The sequence below is a fragment of the Grammomys surdaster genome, unplaced genomic scaffold (genome assembly GCF_004785775.1).
Source record: "Grammomys surdaster isolate TR1022 unplaced genomic scaffold, NIH_TR_1.0 130, whole genome shotgun sequence".
Lineage (NCBI taxonomy): Eukaryota > Metazoa > Chordata > Mammalia > Rodentia > Muridae > Grammomys > Grammomys surdaster.
In genome coordinates, this window is record NW_021604588.1 from 11,730,695 (window position 1) to 11,754,382 (window position 23,688).

Below are 23,688 nucleotides of genomic sequence, written 5' to 3' on the forward strand. Positions count from 1 at the left end.
ACACCCCGCAAAGGCTTTTTACAGTGTCACCACAACCAATTCCCTCGGCACACGCATCTTGTACAGATGAGGATCTTTATCTACAAACTTGGCACTCATTAATACAAACGTGAATCCGGTAAGACCATATAAAACAGCGCACATCTGATTTCCCCAGTTGTCGTAAAACAGCTCACACACGTTTAAAACTTGCATCTGGTCTATGCTTCCTTGGTTTCCATTACTATAGAAAGATTTATGATATTTTTACTATCTGGTGACACAGACTTTCCTCTAGACTATCAGTGAGATATCTCAAGAATGTCTCATCCTCTTCACTTCTCTGATTACTCTTCATGATCACACTCAAGGTAAACACTTTTTGTAAGATCGCATGGTGTTGGTTTTCTTATCATATAATAAGCAGAGACTGAGAGAATGGCCAACCAATAACTGTCCTGACTTGAGACTCATCCCATGGGCAAGCATCAAATTCCTAACACTATTGATGATGCTTGTAGACAAGAATATGCTGTCCTCTGAGAGGTTCCACCCAACAGCTGACTCAGACAGACACAGACACCCATAGCCAAACAATGGATGAAGCTTGGGGACTCTTACAGAAGAATAGGAACTCTACAGGAAGATCATCAGAGTCAACTAACCTGGATCCTTGGGGATCTCAGAGTCTGAACCACCAACCAAAGAACATATACGGGCTGGACGTAGGCCTTCCTGCACATATGTAGCAGATGTGCAGCTTGGCCTTCATGAGGGTCCCGAACATCTGGGACAGGGGCTATCCTAAAAGCTGTTGCCAGTATGTGGGATATGTCCTACTAGCTGGGATGCCTTGTCTGTACTCAGTGGCAGAGGATGTGCCTAGCCTCATAGAGACTTCAAGTGCCAGGGTTGGGAGGGGGATACCCAGGGGAGCTTCCACTCAAGGGAGAAGGAGATGGGGAGAGGGGGAAGACTATGGGAGGGGGTGACCAGGAGGGAGGCAGTTTGTAATGGTTTACAACATAACTCTGTGAGTGAGAAATCTAGAAGAATCTGGCTATTATTAAAATGATTTCAGTAAACTCTGTAGATAAAATTTATCAAATAAAATATACTGACTCCTCAAAAAAAAAAAACAATATAATGATGTGAAAAGAAATAGACTAAATTTTCAGCACTGTTCAATCAATTCAAGTGGTAACTGTCAGATTTTCTACTGAAAAGATGTGCTTTCTTCATCTTGGGGAGATAGACTGAGTCCATATACTGTATCTGGGTATTATGCCTGGCTTAACCTCTCTTATATTATTGTTTATTAAACTTTGCTTGTATTAGCCCTATATAACCTTATTCTGGGAAACATAAGGTATGTCCTTTCACCTATGGAATAAAGTAGAAATGAGCTATGCATTTTAAAACCCCTTCATATAAAACCCTTGTGAGATCTGTAATCGAGTAACTTTGCTTCCATTTAAGTGTTCAGACGTGTCTTAGTCAATCTAATGAATATCTTTCCCCATTACCTCACTTGACTCTGAGGCATGCATGCCAAATAGCAATGACTGGTTCTCTCTCTGTCAGTACGGGATCACTGATATATGACATGCATGATAACTAGCACAGGAACAAAGAAAAAAATGACAGCACAGATACATCTGGCCCAGAATAGACGAGAGGACGATGTCTCAGAGGTTTTGAGCACCCGGGTTCTCAGGGGTTTGAGGATCCGGTCTCTCTGAGACAGAATGGCTGCCCGAGCCCCTGCCCATTTCCCCGGCCCTTGTAGACGGTACTGGTATGGCGTACAGGGTCCCCAGAAAATCTCCTTGGCCAGCTTTGTATCCCAGAGGAAGAGAGAGAGCAGGTTGGGTTTGACACCTATTTCAGAAGCAATTTCATCCATGTAGTCGATATACTGCACTCGATGTATGCTTCTGGGGCTTTTCACAAACCTGGAACAAGAAGGGAATACTTAAATGCCCAGGTTAGACTTCACCCCTGAATTTCCAGTGGGGTTAGTTTCTGCTTCATAGCACATTTATTGTCTTCTTTTTACAAATCGTCTTCATTTCGCCTACATGCCTTACTATAAATCATCTTCACTTTGTACACATGCTTTACTATAGATTTTAAGGATAAGTCCTATATTATTGACATCTTTAAGCTTCCCAAAGGGTCCCGTAGAATGACGGAAGTACAGAAATGGTTGAACGAGTGATTAGATTAATTCTTGGAGATATTATATGTATCTTTTCTGCAGGCATAGAGTCCTGTTCCATTATATAAAAGTGACAGGCAAGAATCATGAGTTGTGTAGAAGGCTGTTATTAAACTGCAGTCTATTTCAGGCTTTCGAGCTACACAAAATACCTTGTCATGTATCCATTGCTGGATACAAATTGTGCCCCTGGATACTGGCAGGCAATAGTAACTTGCTCCATAAGCTTAGAAATTTAGAAGCCCCAGGCTAATTTTTTCTTGAGTAAAAGAGGAACAAAATTAAAATTATGGACAATTTATAAGCCATCAAAACTTTTCAAAGTATTTAGAAGACATGAATGAGTGTTTTAAAAATATAAAATGTGAACAAGTCGTCTGGCTAAATGAAATAGATGGGGATGGGAAACAAGGGGTAGGGGAGCAGCAGTTACTCATAAAGGCAAAAAATTATATTTGTGGTATCAGAAAAAGGAGAATTGATATATCATAGAGGCCATTTCTTGAAAAGGAAAACCAAATAGTAAAATAAACACATTTCTTAATGTTTGGGAGTTGTGACAAGATTGTCTTACCAATTCTTTCAAATTTCCCTGAGGGTGCTTTTGAGGGAAGATCTACCCAGAGTAGCAGGTAAATAAATCGAAATAACTGTGCATCCATCTTCTAGCTACTCTATTAACATGTTTGTCTTTCTCCTAGGTTCTGAATTTAACTATTTTAAAATATTCTTTTCTGGGATTGAAGAGATGGCTCAGCGGTTAAGAGCAATGACTATTCTTCCAGAGGTCCTTAGTTCAATTCCCAGCAACCATAAGACAACCATCTGAAATGGGATCCAATGCCCTCTTCTGGTGTATCTGAGGACAGTGGTGATGTATATAAATAAAATCTTAGAAAAACAACAACAAACGATGGTCAAAAAATAGTCTTTTTCAACCATAGTTCTTACAAGAAGTGAATGACTGCTTCCTGTTATTTTTAAAGTCTGTTTGGAGATTGTTGGTTACATGGACTCGGCATTCTGGGGTGTTTCAGTTAGTGTGGGAACTTATGATGCATCTGCTGGGCTTTTTTCTTTTTATAATACATGGAGCCTTTGTGTCATTGAACAAAAGCAAATGTATCAGATCACACTTAGGCATAAACCATATGAAAAGAAAATTAAGCAATTTCCTCTGGACAGGTTTCATTTACTTTAACAACAACAACAACAACAATAACAGCAGCAGCAGCAGTAACAGCAGCAGCAGCAACAACAGCAACAGCAGTAACAGTAACAGCAGCAGCAGCAACAGTAACAGCAGCAGCAGCAGTAACAGTAGCAGCACAGCAGCAGCAACAGTAACAGCAGCAGCAGCAGCAGCAGCAGTAACAGCAGCAGCAGTAACAGTAACAGCAGCAGCAGCAGCAACAGCAACAGCAGCAGCAGCAGCAGCAGCAGCAGCAGCAGCAGCAGTAGCAGTAACTACAACTACACTCCCTCAGAGCAGGTGCCTTACTCTTTTTCCATCTTCCGTTTCCTTCTGTTGATGTCTACCATCATGTTGCTCTGTGAGGGTAACTTTCGCAGTCCTGAGAAAACAAGATAGGTTTTGGAGGACTGCTAGGAGGGCTGAGTAAAGAGAAAAAGAAAAGGATGGCTTTGAAATGGAATAGGCATAACCATGACTCTCCATGGAATGCATAGTCAAAGCCATGTATAGAAAACTGCCTGGAAGGACCATTTTCTTCCTGTCAGCTTTAGGCTGCCAGCAAGGGGAGTTAGTGTTCTCAGGAAAAAATAGGTTTTTGAGTTGTTTTTTCGGTTTAAATCTCTATTTAAAACTCAAGACTATTAAATACTCATGTTAATATGATTTTTTGATCATTATACACTATTTGCATATATTTGTGAAATACACTGTGAGGCTTTGATTCATGTATATATGGGGTAATAATGAGCTCAGAATAATTAACATATCCATTACCTTAAACCTTTTCATTACTTTAAAAAAGTTTTTAATTAAGCTACAAAGTAGCAGGTTTCTCTATGGCAGGGCAGCAGAGAGAAAGCAGTTGGGCTCATGGTGCCATGGTGATGGTGGAGCAGGCATAAACTGATAGCATGCAAGTTAGAGCCATTGGGGGAATTGGAGAGATGACGTCTCTTTCAGAAGACCTAGGTTCGGTTCCCAGCCTCCACATTAGGCCACTTGCAATTATTTATAATTCTAGGTCCAGGGTTTTTAAAAACAAACTCCTTTGGGCTCTGTGGGTATCTGTATGTACCTGGTACACATACATACACTCAGGAATACACATACATATATAATAAAAAATTTTTAAAAAGACACAAAGTTATCTGCCACTGTGAGTAAGTTTCCCCTGTGAGATGAATTGCTCACAGGATGGACAGTCAAGGTTTTCCTGAGGTTCAAGAAGCACTCCAACAAAAGGTAGACTGTAAGCCTCGCCTCAGGTTTCTCTTTTCTGATAAAAACAGGGCTATTAGCCACTCTGAAAATAGAATCCCAAGTTAGCTGAGGGCTTTTATTTTTTAATGATAAGGATCAACCAGAAGTAGGTCATGAGCATTCCAGGCAAATTCTTTACCAGTGAGCTATACCTCCGCCTTAGCAGAATAGGTTAACATTAGAAAACTGGGTGCCTTTATCATCTGCATGTGTGGTCAGAGCATGGTTGCTCCTATAAAGACCATCATACCTGTGAACACGCGTGCAACCCATCGGCTTTGGAGCTCTGATGTGGGGATTGTAGCTCCTACTGGCTGGAGGATCCCAATGAAGGCTAGCGTTGGCTTCTCCAACTGGGGAGGGAAGACAAATTTAAACATTGTGTGTTCACTGTCCAGGATTTCAGAGCTGTCATCCAAGAAAGGGAAAGAGAAGGTGTAGCCTGTGGCAAAGATAACAACGTCTACGATCTCCTCCGAGCCATCCTCAAAGATGGCGGACGTTGAGGTGAACTCCTTCACATTCGTCTTCACCAGCACTTTTCCAGTAATGATGCTATTTGGCAGGTCGTCGCTGAAGATAGACTGATGGCTGAGAAATCTGCATGTTAGGGAACATAATTATAAGAATTAGAATGAATATTTTCATAAAGAAGCTGATGTCATTAATGCTTAGAAAACCACAGCAATATTTAATAATTTTAATACTGTTTACTGCCTCCCTGGGCACATGACAGTGTTTATTAATGAAGAACTTGATTTTGGAGTCAGAATGGGCTTTATACTTACTTATTCTACTTTTTTCTCACGGTGAGTTTCTGGACAGCTCATGAAACAGTTTATTATCAGTTTTCAAATTTGTAAGATGATAGTAATGACATAAGAATCAAATAACACCTCACTAATCCAGTCATGATAACACTAAATTTTAATGATGGGGTTTTTGCCAGGAGTAAAGGTCTTCACTGTTGATGTAGGCATTTGTGCTTGGGATCATGCAAAGACTGACATAAACTGGTTATTCGTCTCTTACAAGGCTCTACAATATGCAACTGAGTGACTTTAATACTGAATCTTCCCTGGTAAATATCTGTGCTTAGTGACACACTAATGTTTGGTAATTATAAGGTCTGAGTTTCTTACAGAAAGCCCCATTCTCAGGTGTGCTTCACAGTTGATACATTCATGTATCATGTTATATATTCTATGTTCTCCACCAGGCCTATAAGCCCAGTATCATAAAACTAGTCATGAGAATCTCTACTTTTTCATTACAGACAACTCTGTGCTAATTTTCTGTTTTTTTTTTAGCAACCTATAATAGTTTAAGCCTTTGTTATCTTTTACATTGTTTAGCTAATTAGAAAATCATTTCATTTTATGTATATGGTTGTTTTGCCTGAATACATATCAGATCACCACATGTGTACCTAGTACTCTTAGTGGTCAGAAGAAGGTGTCAGATCCCCTGGAAATGGAGGTATAGGTGGGTTGTAAATTACCATGTAGGTACTAGGAATTGAACCCAGGTCCTCTTGAAGTGCAGCCAGGGATTTTAACCTCAGAACCACCTCTTCAGCCTTATATACTTAGTTTTTGTTCCTCTGCTTTGTTTTGCTTTGTTTTGTTTTGACACATATTCTTATTCTGTAGCTCAGGCTGGCCCAGAATGAACTGTGTAGTGTGGTACAGGCCAGATTTGTACGTATATAAGGCAATTCTTTTGAGATTATAGGTATGGTCCACTATACCTGGCTTAGTTAGACTTTTAAACACAGAAACCTATGTAGTGTGAGGAAGGAAGAGGACTAAGGAAGACGATGTGGATGACACCGAGTTTGAAGTGTCAGGTTGAGGTAAGGCACTAAGAAATGAAGTAGACGCAGAACATCTGTGGGGTTGGAAGAACCAGTGAAGGGTGAAAGAGAGAGAGAGAGAGAATGGGTGCACAGATGTCATCTGAAACCACAACAGTTCTGAGAAGTAAGGCTTCATGTAGTGACTGGCGCAGATGGTGTAAGTGCTCAATAGAAGAGTAGAGACCAGACAGCAGGATTCGAATATGCCTGCACCACATGGGCATGGTCAGAAATACCAAGGCTGAAATTGTCCTAGTTGGCAGCAGGGTGGAGGGTTACCGTGGGACCATGAATTTGAACCTAGAAAACGAGTGGAGAGCAGGTGACAGGTGGTGGTGGAAGGGGTGTGTGGCAGTGTGAATTGGCGCAGTGAGACAGGGGGAGGAAGACTGGTGCTGGAACTTAAGACCGCTTCACCCATGTGTACGCTAAATGCAGTCTTTTACACCTCAGTCGAATGGCCAGAATGCCTAGTGGGCAGGAAATGACCATCAGCATTTCCAATTACAATAAATTCTACTAAGACTTAGAATGTCACTCATTTGCCTTGTACATTCAACTGACTGGTATAGCATTAGTTGTTTGTATGATAGTTTAAGTGTGTGTGTGTGTGTGTGTGTGTGTGTGTGTGAGGGTGCAGTGTCCTTGAAGGCCACAAGAGGGTATCAGATCCCCTGAGCCTGGGTCACAGGCATTTGTGAGCCTCTAGATGCTTGGAATTGAATTTGGATCCTCTACAAAAGAATTAAATGTTACTACCTGCTGAGCCATCTCTTCAGCCTGACAGAGTAGTTTAAAAAATCTTTCCTTATCTTAAATGCTGTATAGGTCTTACCTGTGTTTAGCCTGCAGTCCATAATTGGCATGGTTAAACCTTGCATTTAATTTATTCTCTGCCCATCTGTTGATCAAGAATGTGGGATAGAACCTTTGGATGGTTCTATTATAACGGGTGAAGAGTGCGGTGTCCAAGGGATTCCCATTATCCCAAACTCGGTTCCATATCCATGCCCCTCGTCTTGTGCTGAGGAAAACCTGTCATAGAGGAGTGACACCTGGTAAGCCATTTTTTTCCCCTCTAATCATACTGATCTCAAATTCTGATAGTATTGCTTTTTGATTGCCAAGGCAGCAGTATTAACTACTCACATCCCTTCACCACCTGCCTGCTTCTCTTCTCTTACACTGTGAACAGACCTTTGAATTCACTTAATCACCTTTTCAATTCACTTACTGTTTATCCTGGGTCTTTCTTTCCCCTAGCTGGGTCAGATGTCAGAAACGTGTTAGGTCTAAGAATGTGACAATTTTTAGCCCAAATAGGTTATTTACATTGGGAGTTACAAGCTCAACCTCACGTTCCCTGAATATTGTGTAATTCTATAAATGACAGTGCTGGAGAAATAACTGAATGCAGATCATGTAATAACAACAGAAGTGAAATAGGAAAATTTAAACTGTAAATATGCTCAGAGTTACAAATGAACAATTCCATATAAATAGTGTAAGGTCACCCAACCCAGGACAAACCCTATGGCGATTAGTTCTGCTGCCTATTTTGAGTCATTTGACTGAGACTTTGAAGGAAGAGGCAGGTTTGCAATGAAGACACATCCACTTATCTTGCAAGGGCACAATGGCAGAGATTTCCCAAAGCCTGCTGTGAGTCGGCAGCCTGCAGAATGGTTGATTGTAGATGTGGACAGAAAGCGTCTGGAGTTTGAACTCTCATGTGTTCTTGGAGAGTATCCTGAATTAATATCAAAGTCTAATTCTGAATGACAGAAATCGACCTTTCATGCTTAGAAGTCAGCAGTATTTGCAGCAGAGAAGGCTGCTTTATTTTTTTCTTATTCTTTATATCCTTAATGAATGAGCTCCCATGGACTTACTGCTCTATGCTAGTCATTCATAAATAAGTGGAATACCTTACTCATGTCCATGCGTATTGTTCTCTGCAAAATCATGTTCACTTGAGGTTTTCTGTAGATTTAAATGTTTATCGCCCCAGTGTAGCCACATGTGGATAATTCCAAAGTGACTGACTCTAGCCTTTCACAATGCATTCATTACACCGAAGAATGTCATTATTTTAGTATTTTTCTATTATTCCCTTCATATATATTCAGAAGAAAAACACATAGCTGCTGTACTGGCTGGCTTTGTGTGTCAACTTGACACAAGCTGTAGTAATCACAGAGAAAGGAGCCTCCCTTGAGGAAATGCCTCCATGAGATCCAGCTGTAAGGCATCAATTAGTGATCAATTCAATTAATTAGTGATTAATTAATTGATCTCAATTAGTGATCAATGATCAATGGCCCATTGTGGTTGGTGACATCCCTGGGCTGGTAGTCCTGGGTTCTATAAGAAAGCAGACTGAGCAAGCCAGGGGAAGCAAGCCAGTAAGTAACATCCATCCATGGCCTCTGCATCAGCATCTGCCTCCAAGTTCCTGCCCTGTGTGAGTTCCAGTCCTAACTTCCTTTGGTGATGAACAGCAATGTGGAAGTGTAAGCTGAATAAATACTTTCCTCCCCAACTTGCTTCTTGGTCATGATGTTTTGTGCAGGAATACCAATCCTGACTAAGACTGCTGCCTTTCTCAGCTTACAGACAAAATGAGACCATGACTGTTAAAGGCAGAGAGAAAGCCTAGAGTCAACAGTCTCCACAGGGATCAAGGTTACACCCAGGAACAAAATTAGAGTATGACACCAAACCTGTTCAGCAACATGGCTGATCTCACTTGCCACATCTACTCCAGAATTTCCAATTCCAATCACGACCACTCTCTTCCCCACAAAACTGTCAGGGTGCTTGTACTCCCAGCTGTGGAGATACCTGCCCCGGAACTTGGTGATTCCTGTAAGAGTCAAATCCCCCAAGTCATAAGCAGAAGTGGAAAACACATGGGGCAAATTCCATTCCTAAGCTTCACGTTCATATAATATAACTCCCTTCTCTGTTCTCAGCATTTATTGCTAATATTACAAAATAAGATTATTCAAGAAGGAAATATATTCATTAGTCGAAACTCTGTGGCTAAGATCAAAATCAAAGTACATGAATGTTTTTAAATGTCCAATTTTAAATTTGTCAAATATAATTACTCATGAAATGCAAACACCACGTAGACAACTTTGTAACAGTCATGTAAGAATAGGTAGAAATGATACTGTCTATGATTTTCTTAGATCGTATTTTTTTAGCCAAGTGTGTGCATACGTGTGCGTGTACGTGTGAGCACATCAGTGAAGCTACTTGGGAAGTTCAGAAAATTGTATTGGATCCCTAGAAGCTGGCGTTACAGACATTTATGGGCCACCTGACATGGATACTGGGAACAAACTTGAGTCCTCTAGAAGTGGAGTAAGCAGTCTTAATTGCTGAGCCAGCTCTCAATTTCAGTGACATTTCTTATTCAAACATAACCTAAAATGTTAATATACAACCAGCATACAAAGGTATTGATGAAATATTTTATACATTTTGCTGTGTCTCTGAAGTCAGGAGTTTATTTTACATTGGATGTATATTGCACTTTGTGGTAGATATTTCTTTAAAGGTCTAAGAAATGTCCTGTAGGGTAGCCTTTGTATATGTATCAAGACTTCCAAGCTAATATTTTTATAGGATTCCTGAGTGGGCCAATGATCAAGTCTCTGTTTTTTGTGCTGTCACTTGGACTCTTTTCCTTCTGTATTTTCTTTTCTTCTTCCAATTCTGATGTGTTAATTTTATTTTATTCTATTTTACTTTATTATACTTTATTTTATATTTTTATTGTTCCTTAGAATACTGTTTGTTTTCTAATGAGAGACAGAAAGGCGGTGGATCTGGCTAAGAAATTAACTAGGGAGGAACAGGGAGGAGTAGAAGGGAGAGGAAACTATAATTGGGACATATTGTGTGAGAAAAATATCTATTTTCAATAAAAGAAAACAATAGAAAATTATTTATTTTATTTTCTGTATAGGTATCTTGCCTTGTATGTATGTCTGTGCACCACATGTGCGTGTTGCTGTGGAGGCCAGAAAAGAGTGTCCTATTCCTTGGAGCTAGAATTATAGACAGTTGTGAGCTGCCATGTGGGTGATAAAATTGTTCCTTACCCATTTTTATGTTCTTTCTCTTTCATTTCTTTTCTTTAAAATTGAAAATAGACCTTTAAAATGAAACTAATTCTATCTCAAAATTTTGAGTAATATTGGCATAAAGTCTAATTTTGGGACATATTTTCTGTAATTCAGCTGTGCTGTTTCCTCTGAAATGTCTCCAGTTTTGTCTTCCTGTTTCAGTATCATCACCCTCTGTCCCTAATGAAGGTCTCACCCTGATTCTCCTGACAACCCCTCTTCCATTCCACTGACACATTAATGATATAAAGATATGACCTTGTATCTTCTCCACAGACAGACAGACAGATGCACACACACATGCAAACACATGTGCATATGGCCTTCTCTACACTCACAGTCTCACATGGCTTTTTTTTGAGAAAGGCTCTTCTCTAGTTTCCAGTTTTATTGTTGCTTCTGTTGTCTTTCCTGACTGTTAAGGAATCAGTCTTCTTCTGTAACCATTCTGTGCCACATAAATACATCTCTCAATGTCTGTGATCAGGATTTTTCTTGTAGCCCATTCAGTTAAATACCTGCAAAATCCTGTAAGGGAAGATGCTTCTCAGTGTAGTGACCACTACAAACCATGACCCCATCGAAGATGTACGTTTTCTGCTTTCCATCAGCCTCCACCACAACGTCCCACTGGCCAGAGGATGAAAACTCAGGGCGCTTCCTCACCTTGCACACTCTTGTCTAGGAAACAAGAAATCAACAGGGACCACTGATCTTAGAGCACTGTTCCACATCTTCGTTAAAAAAAAAAAAACCTAGAAATTCTGAATTTCAACAAATAAACCAAGTTGTTACTTCCACTTAGAGATCCTGGTTCTTTAGGATTTTAATACAGAATCAATAAAAGTATTATCTCTCACGGATTGGAGTAGGTTGCGAAAATAACCCACTAAAATCCTCCCCCTCCACTGCCTCACATTTTACTTTTAGTAAATTAACTGAAAGCCAGATATGAAGAATAGCCTCCAAGACAAGGCTTTGATGCTGAGGAAAAAGATATTACAGAGATATATCTGTATGACGAATGATGAGCATGGGGGAGACACAGGTGGGAAATGCAGTTTGAAACTGTGCCCAGCTGGCTTGTGTGTGGACTTTGCCTTGAGCAGTGTGTAGGCGGTGGGCGGGGTTTCACTCCTTACCTGGAACTGGATGTGTTTCATGAGTCCGAAGTGGCTGGCGTACATCCTGAGATACTCCATTATTTTGGAGTTGTGCATGAAGTTGGGGTAATGGTCAGGGGTGGGGTAGTCGCTAAAGACCGTCATCTCCTTGGATGTATTGCAGGTTAAAGATTTGTATATCCCGGGCCTACCGCTTTCTGTTGACTCCTAAAGGAAACAAACCAATCCTGGGCTTCCAGAAATGTAGGAAACAAGGCACACTGAATTTAGGGATGATGTGAACTGTGAGGCTGGGTTTTTATTTTATGGAAAAATGCGTGTCACTGTTCTATAGTGCTGCCCAACTGGATAAAAACATTAGAGGATGCTCTTAGAATTTTCATGGTGACAGACCCAAAACACCAGTAACTCAGACATTCTAAAAAATAAGATAATAAATACTCAATCACAATACAAGAAATAAAACAAAAACTAACAGAAGAGGATTTGGGATGAGAAACTTGAAAAGAAGGTAATGAACTTGTCATCTTCATTGGACTGGTTTTATCTGGTTTTATCAGTGAAGGCATGTCCAGAGAGGTTTGCCTAGGGCAAAGACCTATCATAGATAGGTTGTTGTGATTAAATACTTAATCCGGGGTTTTTTTTACTTCACCTTAGATCATTTAGTTCCCAGATAAAAGACACACAACCTTTATATTTCTAATAAGCCTCTAAAGCACCAGAGCTGGGCAGATCTCTGTCCTCTATGCTAGTATGTCTGCTTCTCTATCAATAACTCTGAGATATAATTTGCTATGTTCTGCCTGGGACACTGTTACTCCAGTTGGGCAGCCCTCATGGCCATGCTATCATGATTCACTTACCCCATGGCATCTTCTCCTCTCTCCACCTTCTTTTCTTCCCTTCATGGTCCTCCTCAGACCTCAAGCCCAGGAGCTAAAACCCCACCTACCCCTCTGCTTGGCTATAGACTGTTGGCATCTTTATTCAACCAATAGTTTTAAATTAAGGAACAAGGTGACAGAGCATCATGTGGTGTGTATGTGGATTCTCTTGCCTCCGAGGCAATCAGATCTTGGGGCCAGTATTAACATTAGAATACATAGCAAAAGACGAAGCCTCAACCATAGGTCTTCCTATGTGTGGCTATTTAATGTGGGTGGGGTTAGAAGAAAGGCAGAAAGGAGAAAGGATATCAGTGCAGGTATTTTCCTTGCTTTCTGGCTGCTTTGATCACAGCTGTTCAGCTCAGTGATGCAGTCCCTGCCTTGATGTATTGAAACACAGAAAGCCATGAACAGAGATAAATCTGTGCTTTCTTGGGTTGCTTTCCTAAGTGTGCTATCTCAGCGACGAGAAAGGTAACAGACAGTGCAGTAAGATTCTTCACGTAATCATGCACTTGAGAAATTCTGAGTTAGTCTGGATAGAGGATAATGCTCCTCTGTAAAGAATAGTTAGATTATTTAAAATTGACATGTTCTAATCACTGTTAGAAAGCATCTGTCTCTCAGGCACAGATAGCATCGTGCTTTATGAGAATAGAACTTGTAAATTTACCTCGTATCTCCACAGCCCTCCGATGTCATTGCTCTTTTCAAAGCAAGTGGGTTCAAGTCCTTCCTCCAAGCAGCTCTTAATGGCTCCCAGTCCGCTGACGCCGGCACCAATGATTGCAACCTGTTTTACTTCCATGGTCTCTGAATAAGAAAGGGTTCCTTCAGTTTTCCTTGAGGAGCAAAATCTAGTTCATTGCTAGGCCTGTTCTCCCATTTATTTTAGCAACATTACCATTTGATAGAAGCTTGATTTTCTTATACCAAGGCTTTTTTTTTGTCTTAAATAGAAACACACAAGCACATTCACACACACACACATACAAGCACATTCACACACACACAAGCATGCGCGCGCACACACACACACACCTATCTACCTACACACTAATATTCCATCAACACCAGATCATTTAGTTATTTAATCATAAAAGTTTTCTAATTTAAATGAAACAGAATATCCTTGGAATTACAGATCACTAAAACTCCTTCAAAAATAGATATATCCAATGTGTTTTACATTGCATTAAGTTTTATCTTAGAAGATTTTATGTATGTAATGAAAGTGACTATGGTATGGCTTGCTTACTGGGGCCTGGCAGGAAGGTGTGTGAGGATACTGTAGATATTCTTGAGCCAACCGAAAACAGTATACCTTACTGGTTCAGATGAGTTAAATCTCTTGAGTCAACATTTGATAAGTTGAGATGAAATTTTTTCGGGGTGGTCTTAGTGTTGACAGTATGGGGAACAATGGTAGAAAAGGCATAGTTATGTCTTATTTCATTAGAGCTCTGGGCTGGCAAGATGGCTCCAAGGATAAAGGAACTTCCCAGACAAGCCCAATGACCTCAATTCTGTCCTCCGAACCTGCGTAATGGAGGAATGAGAAATTGGCTCCACAATCACAATTTTGGAGGTCTTCTGACTCCCACATGCTGCAATGACATGTATGCAATAATAATAAGCTAAAAAAATTAAATCAGAATCATATGTCTATTTCACTTTCAGAGCCTGCCAGGAACCAGGCTCTACCATGTCTCTCTCGCCTCGCCTCTTCCTCTTGCACACTAGCACTGACCTGCACAGCATATGGTGACCTCCCTAGCTTGGTATTTTCTTGTTCCTCACTCCTTTTGTCAGAATGTCACCCCTTTCCCTATGAACCCAAGTATATCATCACGACTTATTTCTGAGAGATATATTATTATTGGTCACCTTTTATGTCCTCTTTGACATTCTTTAGTTAGTATATACTAATTGTTAAGATGATGGGATTGTGATATTTATCCGTGTATAAGGCATGCTTTGTTAGTATTTCCTCCCATTATTCTCTTTGATTTTCTCTCCTCTTTCCTAACAATTGCCCCCATGTCTTCTTATCTTCTAGATTCTACACATGAGAGAAAGCATGCAATATTTATCTGAGTCTGGCTCCTTAGCTTAAGACAAGGGCTTCATTTTTGCTGTTTCTTGTACTGAATATTGCTATATAGCACCTTTATTTATCCATTCATCTATTGAACAGCAAGAGGGTTGACCTCATAACTTGGCTACTGTGAATGAATTTGGCTGTTTTAAGTGTCTTTGTGCTTCTCCTGTTTACCCCAACTTGTTATTTCAACATTTAGAACTTCATTTGAGTGATCTTGTGTTTTTTTGCTTCATACTCTTTCTTCTGCAATTAGATGGTGAAACATGAGGATGGAGACATCACATTCTCTGAATCTGTAAGATAGTTCCAAGGGATAGCATGGGATGCTGTGATGCAGAAATGTGCCCAGTTCTTTTAAGACTAGGGCCTCCTTTTCTCAATCTTAGTTTGGTGGGGTTGGATCCAGCTTTACTCCCACCTGGTATACACCTGAGGGGCTTTGCATATTGGTTCTCTGCCCTCTTTATTCTGATCAGGTAGGGAAATGGCCTCTCAGGCAGGAGGCATGTAGACTCTGGTACCTATGATAGGAGCTAAAGCTATCCTGGAACTTTGCTGAAGCTCTGTCTTATGTCCTGGAAGGGTATAAACTGAACTGTGGTCACACATGCATCCATCATAATGTGGGCTCTGAGAAATCCATTCTCTCAGGCAGTTTCCACTCTAGACTTGAGGAAAAAGAAATGGGAATCCTGTTCAGGTTGTTGGATAGACCATCTTCTCTAACCCAGCTTGAATGGGAAGTCTTGGTCTTTGGGCAACAAGCCTACACTGGCTTAATGTCCATTTTCATCCACTACTTTTTCCTCACTTGGCAAGAATCAGTGAGACATATGTTCATATTTTAAGTACCTGCATATTCAAAATACTCCATACAATCCATTATCTTATTTCATAAAATACAGATTCTATGTTCATTTCAAAATGGTGTTGATAATCCACTCAATCTCATAATAAACAAAACTCATCCTATTTCAACCTTCAAATCCATGTAGTATCCAGAGTGTCACCTATCTATAGACAGCTATTGCAGCTATGAACTCTTACATAAGCTCAGGAAGTTTGTTTATTCCTTTTTATTATCCTACAATTAACTCTTGCTTGTTAATTTTGTAAAAATCATGACATACATAACTAAAAGAAAAGATCAAAATTACGTGTCCCACCAAGAAGTTATCAGTATGCTGTGCATAGTTTTGGACTGTCATTTTGTGAACATACTTATGTGCGTATCTATTCATAGATACTCACAACATTAGTATGCTACACAGCGTGCCCATTAAAAATATTGTTAATATATTTCTATTCCTATGGAAGCTTCCAGGAAATATTTGGCTGGTGAGTTAATGCATTTTAATGGCTCTAGGATTTTCAATAGCATAAAATTCTGTTGCAGTGAAGAATCTTCTTGCTTGCCACGATTGCAAAGAAACAAAGGTTATCTTGCTTTTCAAAAAGTTCTTTTCTGGTTACAAAAGTTATGTTACTTCACTTGCTTTCTATGAAAATAGAGCTGCTTAATTTACATCCAGGTTATGAGACATAATTGCCTCATATTGGGTAATGCCTGGAAGGTAGTATACTCTCGGTACACAGGACCCAGCGTTTTAATGACTACTTGGAAATTTTCATTGTATAAAAAATATAATGAAAATGTAATAGTTGGGAGGAGAGGATGTATCTATTAAATTCTTGTCCAATTATTAGTGGTTCCTACCTAGTTTTATGCAGTGTTATTTCATTTTCTCTAGCTCCTAGCTTTTCTCATACTTTAATGCCATGTCCCTAAGGAATTTTGGTTCCACAGGAGCAGTGTATTTTGAGAAATAAGATTTGAATCTTCCCAGGAATTTTGTGTACATGGAGAAGACAAAACCAGTATAGTGAGACTATGACTCTCAACAACACAAGAGTGTTATGAATATCATTAGCATTTTTCTAAATATAAAATTTGCACTCACTCCATTTGTGTCTCAATCTATGACAATATGTTTAAAATGAAAAATCCAGGCACAAATTCAGACAAGCCATTTGTCTACAGTGGTATGATACTTTAAGGCAGTCCAAGGATTAGGAAGGTAGCCCTTGCTTTTTTAGCTTCCTTAGCGGTTCATAACTTTATATGATCAACCCTTATGAAAAATGAAAAAGGCAATTAGAATGTATTTGTACATGATCCTTTGGTCAGATACAAGTATTCTTTTTTTTTCTTTTACATCTGAACAAAATGGGTCCATAACACGAAGTCAATTTATTTCATTTTTGTCCTTGATTCTTTTAATTGTACTCAGCATCCCCTTTACCATTTGTAATCATTATTCCCAAATCTGCCTGTAGCAGCAATTTCAAGCCTATGGAACAATGTAAGATATACTTTTCTTTAATGGATTATGCTAAGAAATGTCTTACCTTAGGCAACCTATTGTAAATTACCTCAATGGTGACTATATTATTCATTGCCTCTTCTATTAAAGCTTGGCCTTTTGGAAAATTAAAAAAAAAAAGAAAGGAAGGAAGGAAAGAAGGAAGGAAGAAAGGAATCCTGGCACTTAGGAGCTGTATTTCTACTTGCAGAAAAGAGTGGTTGAAACCAATGAAACAGAAGTTTAGAAGAGAAGACAGAAGAGGGCAGAAAGAATAATTGCTTCTGCTAACCAAAATCTTTTGATGTCTCTGGGGACATCAGAAGCCAAAGGAAGGGTAGTCCAACTCACAGTCTTCGAAAAGGAAGTATTGTCCTATTCCTGGATTGAGTCGTGTCTGCTTTGCGGTTGGTTTTTCTGCCTTTGATTCCTTGGGCTAAGTTGCTTATTATCAAAAGAGTGGGAGACTGATCCACTCCTTTATGTGCCAGTTCTTGGTGATCTTCCTCTTAGATATCCTCTCCACTGCCAGAGAAACCACAGTGCTGCCCCTCCTTGATCCTCTTTTATAAGCATCTGGTTTCCCTGGACCCCCATTGGAAAGCTGGATCTTCACACCTAATACTAGAAGGACCCACCCATATTTTTTGAAATGTGTGATCACTGCAGATAGAAGTGTTTCCACATATTTGCTACAAATCACTTCTGAGGATATAAGTATTCAGTTTCCTGCCTTGGGGCTCTCGAGCACAGAAAATCCCCTTTTACAGATCATATCAGGATTTCCAATGACAAACCCTTGTACACATTTCCAAAGCAATGTGATCCATACCTCATGTATCATCTAGGGTTCTCCAGAGAGTCATAATCAATAGCCTATCAGCACGTATAAATACAGAGAAGAGATGTATTAGAGAAATTGAATGATATAATCATGACAGGCAAGAAATCCTCAGGATGTTGGTAAGCCTGAGGTGTTGTAGAACATCCAAGATCTGACAGTTTCAGAGCCAGGGAAGTTGATGGGAAGTTTCTGCTTGAGGCCAAAGGTACAAGAATAGAGAGAGAGTTGCTAGCTTAAATCTTGAAGTCCAGAGATCAGAGGGCCTGGCATTCTCATAGGTAAGAGCAGAAGAATCTTTTAGCTCTAGAAGTGAGAAAGAAGCTTATATTTCCTATGCCTTTACTCTCTGTTCATACATCAACCCATCGGATGGTGTCTACTCGCAATTACTTGATCCTTTGCTCACTCTACTGAACTTCAGCCTGATCTTTAGAAATTTTCTTACACAGCTGGGCCAGGGCAATTATTCTAACCAAACATCAAAGCACCTGAGTTTTCATCCGGGCAAAGAGGACTGGGCTCGGTGCACACTGGATTAAGAATAATTGGTGCTTCCCTAGTATCTGGATTCCCTTCATCAGTGAAGTTGGCTTACAAATAAGCATCAGGAGTCTTCCCTTTGTTCAGGTGTCATCCTGCACGTCTCTTTGAACCACACTTTGATCTCCAAATGAGGCAATGTAATCCACTCATGTGAGAGTTATCCTGCATTCAGCTGAAAGGCCTGGTCCCTCTCCACAGAGGAAGTGTAATTCCCAGATGATGTGTTCCTACCTCTTGATATGCTAGAACTCGATGTTATGATGGAAAGCTAATAATACTTAAATGCTGATATAGGTTAGGTCTTATTTCATACGATAAAGGAATAATAAGTGTGAAACAAATGTGTTATACACGCTCAGACACACCAAGAAAAAGTCTAGAGAAAAATACTGCACTATACTTACCATAACATATTTTCAATAAAATAAGTAGGAAGTGTTTATAACAATTAAGGTATTAATCTCTATAAATAGTTAGATGCTTAAATTGGTATTGATTGATTGATTGATGATTGATGGCTTGAGATACCTCAAAACTATCTTATTGTGTCTGCCTTCTAAGTGCTGGGCTGACTGGCATGCTCTACCATGCTTGGTAAACCTGACAGTTAAAACTACTTTTTTTGTTATCAGGTTTTTGCTTGTTTGTTTGTTTTTGTTTTGTTTGCCAGATAAAACATCTTAAGTATTTAAAATTAAATTTCACACCCAAGGCCTAGCCCCATAATCCCATAAGAAGTTGGTATGGATGTATCCACACATCCAAAACCATCCCATATCCCTACAAGCTTCCCTCTAAGGGGGGAGAGAGAGAGAGAGAGAGAGAGAGAGAGAGAGATGTCAAAGGGCTAAGTGTGTCCATTTCTCAAAGAAATAAAGACTTGAGTTGTTTTATTGAATGAACTTACTATTTTGAAACTTTGAAAGAACCAAGGCAGATGATGTTAGTTCAAAGAGAAGTGGCAGGCTGACCTTGTGTTTCACAGAGTTTAGTTGTGAGAGGTACTCATGGCAGCATAGTCTCAGGCAGGAGCAAGCCCATGTGTGTCCCTATGATTTTGGCTAGAAGATGACATTTTATAGAGAAGTCAGGGACAAAAGTTACCAAGCTTGAATGTATCCATTTTATATCATGCTAAAGTCAGAGAGTCAGGTGTATTCCCAGCAGCACAATCGACTCATAAAACTCTACATACCACTACAGAGGTTCTGTCTGTTTATAGTCTCCTGGGTAACTTTGCAGGGACAACTGACTAGCTTACTCATGGGTAATGGGGCAATCACAATAGTTATATATCAAGATGGCTGTTAAACTCAGTTAATGTATCTAACTAGCTCTTAAAACCTTACAGTATCATCTCCCACCACACACTCACACCTTTTGCACTACACCCTGGGCCTAGAAGGGGTTTTACCTTTGTGTAGCAGTGTTCTGTGAGGCCATTCATTTGGCTTGTCAGCAGCACCCATGTCAACAGTAGAGGCTCACGGACCAGAACAGACAAGGACAAGAATGTGAGGGAACATAGCAATCTTTGTTTTCCCACCAGTAACCAAATCAATGATCAATATCTTTCCTCTAGAAAGAACAAGATCAGACAAGGAATTAATTCGCGTTTAACAGGTTCCAGACAAAAGCAGCAGGAGAATCCAAATGTGTATGCAAAAGTGTTTAGGAGGGATTTGTAAAAATAGATTTAGGTCATTTCACAGGATGCTATTGATGTCACTGTCAATATATTAGCCATTAAGCAGGCTGGTGCTTTTAGGGGAATCTTCTAGTTTAATACACCTTAAAGTAACCTTTCTTCTTGTTTCAGCTAAGACGTTTTTGGAGGGAGGGTATGTGGGGGAAACTGAGCATACCCAGGGGCATTTCCGTCTATCATCATTATGAAACGAGATAAATATTTTCTAAAGTGCCCCTGTCTATCCTTTTAACCTCTTGAGCACATGTTCCATCATTCTGAATAGAGTATACCCCAAAAGGTGCCTGACATCTTTCTTCTTCAGCTATTCTCTGGAACTGAGCATGCTCACAGATGTGCTCACTCCAAACATGCTTTCCTATAAGAATACATAAGTTCTGTAAATAAACTCCACACTTCCTTTGTTTGGGGAGGTTGTTGCCCTGGAGAGATTGCCTACGCTCTCCTTTCTTGCTGCAGTGATAAACCCCTTTCCATCCTTTTATTTCTAGCTTTGGCTCCATATGTTCTGAGATGTGAGTCCATCATATATGATTATAAACACAGCAGTAGTTATCAGGGAATCAACAATCTAGTAACAGGACAGGGTTCCTAAGTATTTCCCCCAAGGGATCGTGAAAGACACATTTTAGACCAACCGTGGGCCTATCAGATATTTTCTTCACCCTATCCAGGACATAAACTATGGCCACTCAGATAGACTTCAAGAGGATAGATGGAAACCGAATTAGAAGAGTGTCCTTGCATTGACTGTAGCTGTCCAGAGTCTAGATCCACATTTTGGGTATGGACGGTATCAGTGGCAAGTGACCTCATACATTCACATGTGACAGTCAACCATATGATTATGCCATGACTTATCAAGCATTTAGGCACATTCTTGGATGATGTGTCCTGGTCACTGTCAATCTGTTATGGATACACCTGCACCACAGTGAGCTCCCTAACGCCTTTGACAGTGGTGATTTCATGTTCTCTCTTGGTAGGACTGGTGAGATCAGTAGACCGCATTCTTGCTTGCTGAAGTGGCATCCACAGTCTATGTGCCTAATGTGCTGCTCAATCACAAGTACATCTAGCTCACGGCATGGATCATATGGTACTCACAGCTATGCTCACTGACTGTTCTGATTGCCTTCCACTTTAGGAAAACGTAAGTGTCGGATTATACCACAGCAGTAATCAACACATGTACCCCACCATCAATGGACCCATGTGTTTACCATACATATCCGTGTATGGAAACTATCTTCTCTTGAGGATGTAGAATCTAAGATACACATAGCATCCATGGTTGTGGGGTAGTTTCATAGGTAATCAGAAAGCATCACAGTCCATAACTCAAGTTACATGGTTGTAGAACTCATACCACTAGTTAGAGCAGGAAGATACATCAGAGTAGTAGATTGTACTGACATAATAAGCTGTTCACACACACCCTTTATGGGCTGGTCAGTTCCTACTGTCACTCTGTATGTACTGGTCAATGATTCCAATTATGGTAGGATGTTGTACACCAGTTCTGGTGTTCTAGGGAAGGTTTGTCTAGCTTGAGTTGCTTATAACACTGTACTCAAAAATGTAGTGGTTATATTTTGTTCTTATTCTTGCCAGAGAGCCCACCTCATACATTGCAGGTGAGATCTAACTACATGGCATTCCTGGTATCCCAGCTATCCCCAATCCTTGACTTTCAGGTGCTCCTTTCTGGGGAAAATCCTGTGTCACTCTCTCTTTAGTTGGCCAATATACTGGGCATTGACATTGGGCTGACTAAAGAATAAATGTTTACCAGTAACACAGGGTACCACAAATGCCTGCACATCATTGATCACGTAAGTGTGGGGAGGTTTTGCTGTTGGTGTTGATCTTGTTTTGATCTAATACCGCATCTAGAAACAGACAAGTCTTATCCATACAGACCACTTCTAGGTGCTTCTTGTACAGTCCACAGCCTAGAGTCTCTTGGGAATTGACAGCCCAATTCTTGCATGCACACTTGAGTGAGCTAATGCTTTGCTCAATCATGTCAGCCAGTCTAATCTCCACAAATTAGCATATCATCTGGATAATTGGACCAGAAAATCAATAGAGAATGAGAACAATGGAGGACCCAGGCAACCATGACCGGACATATTGTAGTGTTGAGTGGATACCTGGAATGCTAAATGGCTCCAAATGAATGCTTTTAAGGCATTTGCTGAATCTAGAATGAAGCAAACATGGCCAAAGAAGGCCTTTTAAAAATATCTAAGTGATGTTAGGCACTGCAGGAAAGATAGGACCTTCCATCTGGCCAAGTAAAGCTAGCTGAGGAGTTACAGACAGATAGACTTACAAGCTGTTCCCACTCCTGTGTATTATGTCATGCCCATATGGCCACCTGGCAGCTAGTCTTGCCTGAGATTCACCTGCTTAGGGCCTGGATGGCTAGCGGGGTGCCATACACCCCCTTTAACTTTACCTTTGCTATCCCCTGACACTCTGCAGTGTCCTTCTGAGTAGAATAACCTTTTCCAGACAGTTTTTGAAAAGGCCCAGAAGTCAGTACCCAATACCGAGCGGCTGCCTTTTGTTTTCCCCTCACTTTCATTAGGCCTTTGGAAATTCTACACAATGCATTTGGATCTTAGTCTCTTTCTCCCCAAAGTCTTCCTAGATACCATCTTCTTTTTGTACCCACTCAATTTTGTGTCCTGTTTATTTTATTAAAATGTTTTTTAGATTTACTTAAGTATATTAATGTTTGCCTGTGTGAGTTTGGAGGTCAGAAGAGGGTGCTAGATCTCCATGCAATTGGAGTCACTGATGGTTGTGAGCTACCAAGTGGGTGCTGTGTCCTCTACAAGAACAACCCTCACTCTTAACAGCGGAGTCATCTCTCCAGTCTCCTCTTTTTAGTTTTATTTTAAACTCAACAAGTACAGATGCTGTCTGTATGTCTGATGGTCTCGGATGTCTGGTCTTCCACCGATGGAGCATGGTCAACCCACCAGGGGCCACCCCTGTAAAGTACAGTGACTATCCTTCTCCTAGAAGCTGTCATTTGTCAATAGCTCCTTAGCTAGGGGGTGGGACTTACTGCTCACCTTTCTTCTCAGCACTGGGATTTTGTCTGCCTGCAGCTTGCTCAGGTCTTGTGAACGCTCTCTCAATTGCTATGAATCCCTATGTGGAGCTGCCCTATTCTGTCCAGAAAACACTCCTTTCTTCCAGTCCTCCATCACCTCTGGCTCTTACAAACTTTCCACTCCCTGTTCCAAAACCATCCCTGAGCTTTGAAAGGAGGGGGTAGGCTATAGCTCTCTCCCAATTCCAGAAGGGACAATTCTCCCTTCGTCCTGTTGTGCTCTTACTGTTATTGGAAAACCAGACCAGATTTTGCTCTGATGCTCTTGTTGTTGAATGACCAGTAGCAGTGGTTCTCTTATGAGACCTGTTAAGTACCTCATTCTGATGT

General features: G+C 40.3%; 1 protein-coding gene across 1 annotated transcript; it reads right to left on the minus strand.

Moving 5' to 3' along the window:
• Nucleotides 1–705: 705 nt before the first annotated feature.
• On the minus strand, nucleotides 706–13,542 carry LOC114614782 (dimethylaniline monooxygenase [N-oxide-forming] 5-like). The gene is made up of 8 exons (XM_028760407.1): nucleotides 13,340–13,542; nucleotides 11,795–11,983; nucleotides 11,171–11,333; nucleotides 9,237–9,379; nucleotides 7,349–7,548; nucleotides 4,906–5,255; nucleotides 3,702–3,774; nucleotides 706–1,934 (listed from the first exon to the last, which is right to left on the minus strand). Exons 1-8 carry the CDS (start codon nucleotides 13,472–13,474, stop codon nucleotides 1,571–1,573), a joined length of 1,617 nt encoding a protein of 538 aa, XP_028616240.1. The 5' UTR covers nucleotides 13,475–13,542; the 3' UTR covers nucleotides 706–1,570.
• Nucleotides 13,543–23,688: the final 10,146 nt, after the last annotated feature.